Source organism: Synchiropus splendidus, chromosome 5 (genome assembly GCF_027744825.2).
Source record: "Synchiropus splendidus isolate RoL2022-P1 chromosome 5, RoL_Sspl_1.0, whole genome shotgun sequence".
Taxonomy (NCBI): Eukaryota; Metazoa; Chordata; class Actinopteri; order Syngnathiformes; family Callionymidae; genus Synchiropus; species Synchiropus splendidus.
Genome location: NC_071338.1, coordinates 18,618,956 through 18,631,292, shown reverse-complemented (window position 1 = coordinate 18,631,292; position 12,337 = coordinate 18,618,956). Strand labels below are relative to the sequence as shown.

At 41.1% G+C, this 12,337-nt stretch overlaps 1 protein-coding gene across 4 annotated transcripts in view; it reads right to left on the bottom strand.

Annotated features, from left to right (window-relative positions):
• Positions 1-935: 935 nt before the first annotated feature.
• pcdh17 (protocadherin 17) overlaps positions 936-12,337 on the bottom strand; it is a 46,770-nt gene continuing 35,368 nt past the window's right edge. For 2 of the 4 annotated variants that reach the window (XM_053864556.1, XM_053864555.1), the window contains exon 5: positions 936-6,309. In XM_053864556.1, the coding sequence (XP_053720531.1) occupies positions 5,633-6,309 (677 nt within the window). In that variant the 3' untranslated portion in view covers positions 936-5,632. The remainder of the gene's footprint in view (positions 6,310-12,337) is intronic. The other 2 variants (XM_053864554.1, XM_053864553.1) reach the window with 1 other exon arrangement.

The following is a 12,337-nucleotide window of genomic DNA, read 5'->3' as shown; positions in this document are numbered from 1 at the left end:
TACCCGCTAGAAGGCAGTTACATTCAAAAAGATGCATACTGATGCTCTGCAAATGAATAATGAGGTTAAGAAATTCCTCCTGTGGACTTTCACTATCCATCTTTTATTAGAGGATTTTATTGTAGCAACTACATCCATTTTAAGTGACTGAGCCATGAACAAAGCAAATGAATCCCAATGACATTTTGTTCTTGTTCTTCTTTGTGTATCTTCTTTGTACATTTCCCCTCAGGGGTTGCCACTTCATTCCAGTGTTACCTAATCCTGTCTTGTGGCTCCTCTCTGGTCACATATGTCCTCTTCATGTCCGCCTCTATCACATGCATAAGCCTCGTTGTTTCCCTGTTTACCTGGCACTTCCGTTTGAAACGTTCTTTGTCCGCTGTTTCTTCTCTTCTTGTATCCAAACCATCTGGCCTACCCTCCCCTATGACAACTGCCCTTTATACACATTTCAGTGACGAAGTAACTAGGTATCTACATCTGTGTTGTTTTACTACATTGCAGGTCATTTAGACGGCACTTCTACCAATGCAATGTTGTTAAGTGCATTACACATCATGATGTCGGAATCAAACCTCATTTAGGTTACTGACCTTGAGTGGGGAAAGCAGTAGTTTTTTTATTTGTTTTTTTTTTTAAGGTGACTGTTGGAGGGAGATCGTACCATTTAGGGCAAAGAAAGCAAACACCGGTCGAGATCTGTTTTAGGCCCAGTAGATTAGTAGTACCTGAGTCAGGAACAGATCCTTACCACAAATGGAAGCCAGAGCTGCTGCTTGGGCGTCTTGGGGTGGGTTGTAGACAACAACTGGAGGAACCTCTGACTCGGCTCAGTCTCTTGTGTTGTAGTCAAGATCAGACCAACCAAGACCAAGACATTACCCAGACTGGAGAGTGTTAAGACCAAGACCAAGACGTGTGATGTTTGGGCGGTGAGACCGAGACAAGACCAAGACAGTTCATATAAGGAGTCCTAAAGTGAAATGAGCAGCAGTGGGTGGAGGTTTTTGTTCCTATGAAACAAGCTCACATTGATAAACCAATCAGGTTCGAGTGAGACAAGCAGCACCAATGACAGTTAACAGTCTTCAGATTAGTTACAACAAAAACTAACACCCATCGGTTTGAGACCCCAGGTAAATATTAAAGAAAAACCACAACACACCTGAACCAGTCTTGAATAGAGCCCAAGCACGACCTGTGCCAAGTACTACAACACCAGTCTCTTGATCAGTACCTAAAGCAAGGCTCACTATCAAGTTCCATTCTCACTCTTGCTGACAAACCTCTGCCACAGATAATCCTTGTCACTCGTCCCCATTTGGAATGGATTAACAGACACAGCCAAAATGAACACACATTGAAATTATAGTTTAATATTTGTAGGAGTGTATTGGGCAATAGCTCATGAAAAGTTCTTTTTGGATAACTTCACTCCAACACGAAGGCCGTATCGCATGTGGGTGTTGCTTTAGGGTGGAGTGAACATCTTCCCTCAGCCTTCTTGAAATATCGTCATGCATCACTTTTAAGCACGACTGGAAAGATAACAATAAACATCGGCTACTACAGAACCAATGGATTGAGAAAAAACTGTATTTAATGCTGCACCTGAAGTGTCCATAGGTTCCTTTGTTTGTTGCTGAAATAAAAGACAAGCCATTGTTTATCCCTTTCACAGATGGAGAACACACAGAAATCCTTAGCAACTGCTTTTTTTATTTGACCTTTTCATCATTTTTTTTCCTTTTTTTTTCAGAGAGATCACAATTAACACAGCCTTGTAGACAATAGCAGATAAAGTAACCCATACAAATACGTTTTCTCGTTTTATTCACCAGATTTCCATTGTGGAGCAGTCCGCCATCGGTGCAGGCTTCAGTATATGACAGAATGTGACACTCACAAACATTTGATACCTGTTTAAAATGAAATAAATAGGTGTGTGTGTATATAGATACATATATATAGAGAGAAAGCGGTTTTGTGTTCTGACACGGCTTGAATGGATCTGTGAGCATCTGGAACTTTATTACAGACACAGAAGTCCAGGAGACGCATCTAAAAGAAGCTCGCGGTCTCTGGGCTTCAGAGACAAAAATAACCCACTTCAAGTTTGATTAATGCACCTCCAAGTGCATATGATGACTGCAAAGAGTGTAATTAGACTATGGCTTGACCTATGCAGCAGACAGTGCTTTTTAACAGAGCAAATAGCCTGCGAGAGACTTGGCTTTAAAGATCACCTTCCTCCTGTTGGACCAAACCCACGCCTGGTCCACGTTATCCAGAGAGTTACAAGTCAAAAGAGAGAAGTAACGTCACCATTGTAGGGGACGGCGGCCAACTGTGACAGTCAGTGTTTATGGCAGCCAGGCTGTGCAAACAAAAGGCTGGATCCGCACGTTGCCTCAGCGCGTTTAATTCAATTAGTGCCAAAATATAACAGGGTTCACAAGAACACAGGCGCGATTTGAAGTGGAATTAAATCCGTGGTACGCAGGTAAAAATAAATTAAATGTCAAAAAATAAATTGTTTCTTCAAACATTAAGGGCATGGAGGAAAATAAAGCGAATGCATATGCTTGATCCAGCATGAAGACGGAGCACAATGAGACAAACTAAAGCATGAAGAGAAGTGTGGAAGTGTCACATTTGTTTGGGTAATGTTTTGCCCTCGTTCTCTCTCAGCCTTTATTTCACCTTGAACAGGCAATGCATTTAAATGAAAGGCAGTGTGTAGCTGTAGTCTCCGGGTGTGTGTGTGTGTATCCGTGTGCATTACCACAATTCCTCCGGATCACAGTAGCCGCACGCACTTTGAACAGATTTTAACCGTCTACCCTGCTTTAATGATGTGAACGTCAAGTTTCCTTTATTTACCAGGATATTTGAGACCGAAAAAAAAGAAAAAAAACATCATACAACAGCATCTTTCATCACCAGCATCTCCTTCGATGCTGCTCTAAAACTAGTCTCTCACACAGGGACACAGCGAGAGGAAACTGAAGTCAACATCCTTAAGAGACAGAGACTGGAATGCAACTGTTACTGTGTTTCGCTAGCACAGGGAAGGGAACAAACAAGCAGAGAGAATGCAAATGAAGACGTATACAGAAATGTAGCCAGTGGAATGAGAAATGAGAGAATGTAATTCCATTGTGGGGGAAAATGAACCAAAATTGTGTGCAGGACAGGTTTGAATGACGGACCCTGTTTTACCTGGTGCCAGAATTTCATCTGAGCTCAGAGTGACTTAAGCTGTATTTCATTTTTAACACGTCACTACTCCTACTCACGGGTGTTTTTCACATACTGTAGATCTGTGGCCACAATTCCAGAAAAAAAAAAAAAAAAAAAAAAAAGAAACGCATCTAATCTAAAGACTCTGTCCAACTTTCTGGACAGAGGTTTTTAGAAAAAGCAAGTGCCACTGGTTGTATTCCAAAGTGGCGGATTTCATTTCATTCTTTTTTCTTTTTTCAAAAAATAAAGGTCTGTGTTATTCATTTTAAGAAAGCCTGAATGTGAGGACACTTGGCTGTATAAACTATTTCCCGAAACAAATAGACATCAAATTCAAAGGAAACGTGAGATTACGTAGTAGAGCTTTTGCTGCAAAGGATGACATGTATTAAGAAGAGAACACACATAAATATCACAGACTTCTGACGGAGGACCACATTTGGGTCCTTGATAGAAAATGCACATTCTGGTGGACCAGGGCTTCAAAAGCAATCACAAGCTCCACAGGTACAACAAGCTCTCGGCAGAGACAGTAAGGCAGTTTTATGTTCACCAAAGAGACCACTCCACTATCCATATGGCATATTTCTTTTTTTTTTTTTTTTTTAAAGGAAATAATAACATCACAATACCAAAAGTATGCTTATTGGTAATTGTTAAAGAAAATAGCTGCCTGTAAAAAACTGCTCAGTAAAAATATGTAATTGTTTTCATATGATGGTTGTTTTGTTTTTTTTATTTATTTTTATTTTATTTTATTTTCATTGACTTTAAATCAGCTGGCTCATGTAGCTTTCAACAGTTATTGTATACGATCCGGTTGGATCTTTGGATAAAAAGAGGCAACATCTCAATAGCAGTGAAGCCAGCCCACCTGTCCAAAATGGAAAGAATGAAAGGAAGAGGTCACCAAAAAAAAGAAAAGGAAAAAAGAAAGAGGGAAAAAAAAAGCAAACTCACAGAGTTCGACAGCTACTAAGGCAACTTTTGCCAAATACAATATAAGCCCATGTATATTTCAACACAACTATATATTAATTTAATAAAATACACAATATAGCTTTTGTACATGTAACAATTTGGCTCAAATGCACAGAAAACTGCCAAAAAATCCTTGAAAGAAAAGTGAATTTCTTTGATGTTGACACATCTAAACTCGAGTACATTTGCACATTTAATGATATCATGTATAGTGATAATGCAAAGGGACATTTTCTCATTTTTAAATATTAGTCAACAGTGTCTTTTGCGCATATTTTAGTGAATTTCAAAGGCTTTAATGAAAGTCATCGAGAAATGTTACGACTTCTCCATTTCTTTTTGAATATAAAATGTATAAATATTTTGTTAATATTTGGACACTATACATGGGTCGGTACATGAAGTCATCTATACAGTCATGTAGATATTATCTTTTCACAGTCGAAGAAAAATGTCCCTTGTTTGATTGCCTTAAGACAAAGTCACACACATGGTAATTCACTGTACACGAGGGACTGAAAGCTGATGATGTACATGTATAAGACAATTACACAGATGGTCAGCAGTCGTTTGCATCATTGTTTCTGTACGCGTGTTTAGGCATAAGTGTTTTGGTGCACAAATGTCCAAAAGTGCAGTTCACGTCAAAAAGGTGGTGCGCGTGACTACACAGTTTTAGGCAGCATGAATGTTTAAATAGAAGCGTGAGACACACACATTGTACACATGTGGCTACGAATGGCGGGTGGAACATGAATACACTGACATTAAATTCTTCTTCAGCTCGGTCTTCTTCTTAGTCCTTGTCAACCCCAAGTTCAGAAACAAGCCTTGAAGTGAACAATCTCATCGTGGTTTGATACTGGACCCATGTGAAACACACGCCGTTCAACAAAGTCTGAAAACACATGATTGTTTTATGTTTTATGGGCTCGCTCTGCTCCAGATAGTTTCGGATGCTTCCTACTTGGATTGTCATGCCTGACCATCATCGTCCGTCTTTGTTCATCGTCTATGGCCATTCAACATAACATGAACCTGCCTACACGCGTCTCGAAATGTTTACAACAGGCGTGAACGACACACTGATGAGCTGGTGGGCACTTAGATAATGGCCTGTGAGGTGCCAGAGCAAAACGGTCCAAAATTAGCTTTAGGATCCAAAAAATGTATAAATTCAGCAGAATTCAGATGTGTGTTGCACAGTTTCTTGTTTTGGTAGCAATAACACAACACCAGCAGTGTAAGGAACACCCCCCCCCTCACCCGAAACTGTCCGGTGTCCAGCAAATACATTGAAAGGAGCATGTGTCACCAGAGCAAAGTCTTCGGTTTGATCCAACAAGTTTTTGGATTGAAATCCGTATGTGTTCTTAGAATGTTTTCCTTTCAGTCCATTCCATCACTTCCGCAGAGTGCCAGTGGCCTCACTTCCCCTGCAGTCCTGCAAAAGTTTGTCAATGTCCCTTACCGCCTGGTCAGACTCCATTCCATCACGGCTTTGCTCAGCACGCTCCATTTCCACAACAGTGTCTTGGCTGATTCTGGAGCGGGCCTCAGCAAGCACCTTTGCCACTGGATCTGAGGGAGGCATGGGTGCGTATACCCCTTGGTCCCGCGTTTGTTTGGTTGGCGAAAGGTACTGGCCGTCAGGAGGCCCGTAGTGTCCAGAGCAGGCAGCAGGAGGAGGCTTGCACTCAGCCCCATCGGCCGGACTTTTGACAGCGGAGCAGGATGATGTCGAAGAGCATTTGGTTGGACTGTTAGAGGCAGAAGGTCCTTCTTGTAGCAACGGGCTAAGGGCACGCTTCGCCTTTAAGTAGGGCTTGACATTTGCAACCAGTATGGTGTGATCACGCCGCTCTTTGCCAAATGTGCAAAATGTCTTCTTGCCATTTGGGGTGACAGTCTCATAGTTCTCCGTTTCGGGCACGGCCTCCATACCTGCTGGCACGAACATGTTGTTGCGGTAATCAACGCCTTCTGCTTGGTTTCCTCCCGCAGGGAACTGAGGCATCCAGCAGCGGTCAGAATGACCCAGAACTCTGCACTCCTCTGTACAGTTCACACAATCCTCATCTGTACACACAAAAACAAGTGGGAATTAGAATTTGAAAAATATATATATTAAAAAAAATTCTTGAAACCAACTTGCTATTTTAGGAAAATTCAATCTATGCACACATAAACATGCATTTTTTTTTTTTCAATTTGATTGTGGGACACCTGCTAGTATTTTCCAAATCTTTGATCAAGGAAATGGCAGAGTATACAAGAGAGGATGGAGAGACAGAAAAACAACAGTTGAGGTTTGGCAAAGGCATCGCGGCGTTATCATAAATTCATGTCAGTGGGCTTTGAAGCCTTCCCTAGACAGAGGGGCTGAGCCAAATGGCTTGTGTTTCTTCCCTGTGTGTTTGTGCATGTTTATTTGTGTGCTTCTTGCTGTTGTTCTTTGTGTGCGTCCCACTCTTTCATCTCTATCAGAAGGATGCACACACTCTGGCTGATTATGGAAGTGCCCGTGCCTGCACTGAATGGATCCAAAACTTCTCAACAGGAACAACAAGGCATTCTATAAAATGCAGGAGATCACATCACTTTTTGTATAAATGCAAATACACAACACACACATTCTTTTTTGTTTAAAAAAATAAAGAAAGAAATCAAATTATAGGGGACAAAAAATGCATTTGTTTTCGTGCATGATGTGCTGAAATGATTTGAACAATTGTTACGCACTATATTATTTTCTTGACGCCAGAAGAAGCTGGGCTATTTGACTTTCTTTAACTAGATGGGCAGTAAGAGGAGATTTCATAATGTCTGCCGATACGGACAATAGGCTCATTGGCTCACTTAAAAGCCCTTTTCACACTCTGGGTTGAATACAACGCAGTATCTTGCTAATAACAATAAATTGAATTAAAAAAAAAAAAAAACAGAACTGAATAACAATAGTCAAATGAATTAGAAAGATGCTTTGTAAGATGATAGTGTGGTAAATTTAAGCTTGTTCCCAGCTTGTTAGTCAGGGGCATCACTCGGGTTCCCTGAAGGCCCGTTCATGCTCCCTTTACATATGACATTGTACCCAACCGTTTCAAACAAAGTTACGGCCACTGATCACATACTTCCATGCGTTCTTCACATTGGTGTTGCTGTTAACCAATATATCCAGCAGAGGGAGCAGCCCAGAGTCAAAAGACTATGACAACAAAAGTTCTGATAAAGTACCTCTTGCATGAAAGAGAGGCAGCATTGCAGGAGGCAAATACGGACAAAATGAATGCAGAGCACGGACAGAAGGCTCTGTCCATATCTGGATCGGTACGTAACGTTGAGCATAAATGGGCCTTAAAACTTGTTTACTATAAGTCAGATTGAAGCCTTGTTAGGGTTGAGAGCCTGCTTTAAACTCGCCCATATCAAAGCTTCTACTTCAACTCTTCAAAACTAAATTGTCGGGGAAAAGAGGGAATTAAAAGTTCACCCATCAATTCCATTATTCAATCCATAGACCTTAAAACTTGGCCTGAATGCAGCTTTGAAGACCACAACACTGGGACTAATACAATCTTTTGAAGTTGCGAATGAGCGAGCATAGTTGATGTGCTTGAGTGCACATGGTGTGTTGCGGGTCAGCTGCCCCGATTCCTGAGAGACTTCTCTCCTAAGCTGAAGAGATGAGCTTAACACTCGACAAATGTTTTAGAAGCCAAGCAGCAACGGCCAAGGAGAAGCTGACATTTCCTTAGCTGAAGCATTTATATCTGAGCAGATAAGTGGAGCGGGCAGGATGGACCAAAGGGGTTTAAAGAGGACATTTGAATCACACATAAATGCCCTGTCAATATCTGTGGCTGAGAGCCCAAATGTTGAAGTTGCATTTGTGTGACTATTTTTTTTTTCTACACATGCCCTGTGTAGCATGACTAATTGTCTATGGTATATTTACCATTATAACGTGATGTAAAATAAAGATCCTACGTCAAGCAGAAGCACAAGCTCAGTAGCAGAACGTGCTTGCATGCTTGCATCCAAGCTGGAAATGATTGCCCCCAACAATGTCCTCATGGTCACAGTTGTCATTGTCCATTCACCATGTGCATATGAAATCATAAATAATTCTCGACTACATAATTCACTCCGTCTAGTTCTGCTGTATTATTAATGGTCCATCTGCATGCTCAATCTTCAGGAATTCCTATTGCATTGACTGCAAACAATAAGAAATATGAGCAGAAAGGTGACATTCATCTCTTCTGCGTGTGTGTGTGTGTGTGTGTGTGTGTGTCTGTGGATGTATGCTTGTGCATCACGACTCCAGTATCTCTCTGGGGTGGACAACAGGAGCCTCATCCAAGGACACGTTCGCCTGTGATATTTTGGCAGCCAGCGACCGGCTCTGTTGCGCTCTTTTAGCTCGGTCTTTGTTCTAAAATAAGACACTCTTAGGAAGTGACATAAATACACTGGGTCAGGAATCATGCAAATCCATTCAGTGGAATCTTGCATCAGCACAGGTTCTATCACTGACCTTCACAAAATGTTGTGACTGCTCACAATGACCTACCGATGAATAGTGTAAGTAAAACTTTCTCAATGTAATGTCAAAGACAGTTTTAGCACGAGGTAAAATCTCAGATGCCTCAGAGGCCAGGAAGAAAAAGGGAAAAAGGCAAGTTCAACAAATCATTCCTCAATACTGAGATTAAACAGCCTGACACTAACATAAAATGGAATTTCTGGTACTTTTAGACTTAGTGTGTTTAGAGATGAGTGACACTTTTGTCTTTATCTCACCAACTCATCTGTGAAATTCAGCCAAGACGTCTCATAAAGCACAAGACGACAAAGCTCTTTACACAAGCCCGACAACTCTGTCCACTTCATTATATTCACAGTCCACAAAATGTCAGTTGGAGTCAAGTATTTAAAAACTTTAATAAGGGCCATAAATAAATGACGGCGGGAGAAGAAATAAATTGCTCTGTCTGTTGCACTGTTATACACAAGAAGACAATTTGACCACCACATCAGATTGGAGGAAATAAAAACCTCAGGCAACCATCTCAGCATCCTCACAGTTCTTCCACTGGGCCACAAAATGCCTCTCATCTTTCTCCAAATTATAGAAAATGCCCCTCTGTTTTACTCCCAGATACTCTTTGACTAAATGAAGACTTAATTAACAGGGACCAGGGGGCATGTGAAATCACACTTGAGCACACTAATGTGCGCTGGTTAACATTTCCATGATCTAAACCAGCGCATTCTGCCCTTTAAAACTTTCATCTAAGCACTGGAGTCATGTCTGCAGCGCGTGTGAGTAACACGCGTCAACAGTATGAAAGTGTGTGTGTCACAAAGTACGGTGATTTCCCTAAACACACTTGCTCTCTCCAGATGCCTGCCCCGTGGCCCTTCCAGACCCATCCCTCCCCGCTTTATTACCCAGCCCTGTGATTAATGACCACGCCGTGATCTGCGTGGAAGTGAAGAGAGAAAGTGAGGAAAAGAGAGTGAGCGGTGCAAAAGAGCGGGGGTCACCACACCGCAGCAGAAGTTGCAGAAATATAAGCTGGAGCTTATCCTAGCAACATATTGCAGAAAGGCGGTGGACACCGTGGACAGGTCACAGGGTCGCACCGGGGAAGACAATCCCTTGCACACACTTGTACACACCTGGAAACTGAAATAATTTCAGACAGTGGTCGCAAACCACTTTTTTTTTTTTTTTTCCAAGAGGTTTATCGTAGAAATCTTTGTAACAGTGAATTCAGAATCATCACCTTTCAACCATCGCAGTGCACTTAGACCTTAAACATCATTGAAGTGGGGTCAAGATGATATTAAGACTCAGAAAATCAGTCATAATAAATGGATTAGATAAGGAAACCTTCATTAGTCTGACAGGAGAGAAATCACCTTAATCTAAGAAATGAATCTAAATGTAGTACAAGCAATATAAATGGTACTGCCTTCGAGTACCTTGAGTTGAAATCAAAAGTCTTCTGATAAATTGAACAAGAAACCCTTCCAAGGATGACAATAGCCCAATGACTAGCACTACTCATATATATATATATATATATATATATATATATATATATATATATATATATATATATATATATATATTCCACTAACTTAAAGTGGAATATCTGGTACTTATACACTTTGTGTATTTAGAGATGAGTGACACAAAGCTTTTGTCTTTGCCTCACCAACTCAAGAAATGAATCTAAATGTAGTACAAGCAATATAAATGGCACTGCTTTCGAGTACCTTGAGTTGAAATCGTACGTCTACAGATAAATTGAACAAGAAATGACAACCTCAAAGCAACGGGCAAATGAAACCATGAAAACACGAAGCAAAGGGTGAGGACGCTGGCTTTGAAATCCAAAATTTGAAGCCTGACTCAAAAAAGACATGTGTGCCGAGTTGTTATGTTGTGTTGAAAATCCCTCAACCAAACTGAGGCGGACAGGAGGAATGGCAGCTGACAAATTGCGAAGAGCATCTGTGACAGACCATGACTGCACCTGTTCACCTGAGGGATCTCAGCGAGTGTTTATTTGTGAGTGTGTGTGTGTGTGTGTGTGTGTGTTTTAATCTCCTAGCCTACTGCTTTCTCACCCAGCTGATACTTCGACCCCCATGTGCTCTCAGCCAATCACCACAGTTAAATAGTCAAACTGCTCGGACGAGTCAACGGTCTGACCAAGAGTAATGTTTCGTAAACAGACCAAGTTTAGTAAACATGCTGGATGCTAATATCGGCAGTTGGGATAAAAGCAAACAAGATTTGCTGTAAATACAAAATTGATGATCTCGGAATGTTATGTGTTTTTTGTCCCGCGACCAGGGTGGGAGATGCATTTTTCAAAAGATCAGATTCTACTTCGTGGGATGCTGAATTCTATGCATTTCACATTTGAACTTTGAACACAAAGAGTTGAAATGGCCCCAAATCAGAGGCTGACTGAATTACATGCGACTAAACAAATAAATGTTTAATTGCTGGATGATATGATCTCAGCGGAGCTCGGGAGTGTCCCAGTGACATATCTTAAATCACATCAGACAATACATCAATGACTCCCCTTATGTCGTTCCACTGAGCTCGAAATGGGGACACGGCTCCTGTGTATTCTGCCGCACATGTTGAGTTTGTGAAACAGGGGCGGGATGAGTGGAGCAGGTTTGCCTCTACGGTTGGTCCTTCTGTTTTGTCAACATCTATCCATGAGTCAGCCACACCATTCACTCAACGATGAAGTGCTGATTTTGCAGGTTGACCTATTGTTGAAGACGGCTTGACAAGGCTATGACTGCGTGTTGATGGGAAGGTGACAAACACAGCCTATTTGGCTCACGCATTCAGGAACAATAAGGCATATTTGGAGGTTAGCTTTTGCTATGCTAGCGGCTGGGTTAAAATGCTATTATTTTGCTTGGCTTAAATACATATATTTTTTTGTTTTAGATAGATAAACACAGCAAACAACATTCCAGTCTTTTTGACTGCAAGGAGTAAACACAAAGGAATATATATATATATACATTCTGGATTTACATATTGTGGTATAATAGCTAAAAGCAGAATTTTTAGTTTTGTTTTTCCCCTAATATATAACATTTATTTGCTACTTTTGTCTATAATCAGTATTGTGCTGGTACTTAATTACCATTTTCCTCCACCTAAAGCATGTAGTGAGGCATTCTGGAGAGAGCTTTTAAAATAAAGTCATTGCTCGACAGTAAGTGGCTATGTAAAAGCGACGCCATCAAAATACATTTAGCTGACAGCGGTCTTAAAAATTCCATGACAAATTGTTATTTAGTAGCATGCGGTTATTAATTCAGTGTTTCACCGAGAGCGGTATTGTTTTGAGAGAATAGGTCTGTGGGTGGCTCTGCACACAGAGAAAGATACTTGTTTCCAATGTAATAGCTTTTATCACAGTGGGAGGCAAGAGAATTCACATGGCTGGGAGGAAGCGCTCAGCGGTAGTGGTGCCTGGTGGTTCTGAGATTTAATCACGGACATGCATTTTTGGATCGAGGTATTTGCCCCGTTTGGCCAGGGCCATCCCGC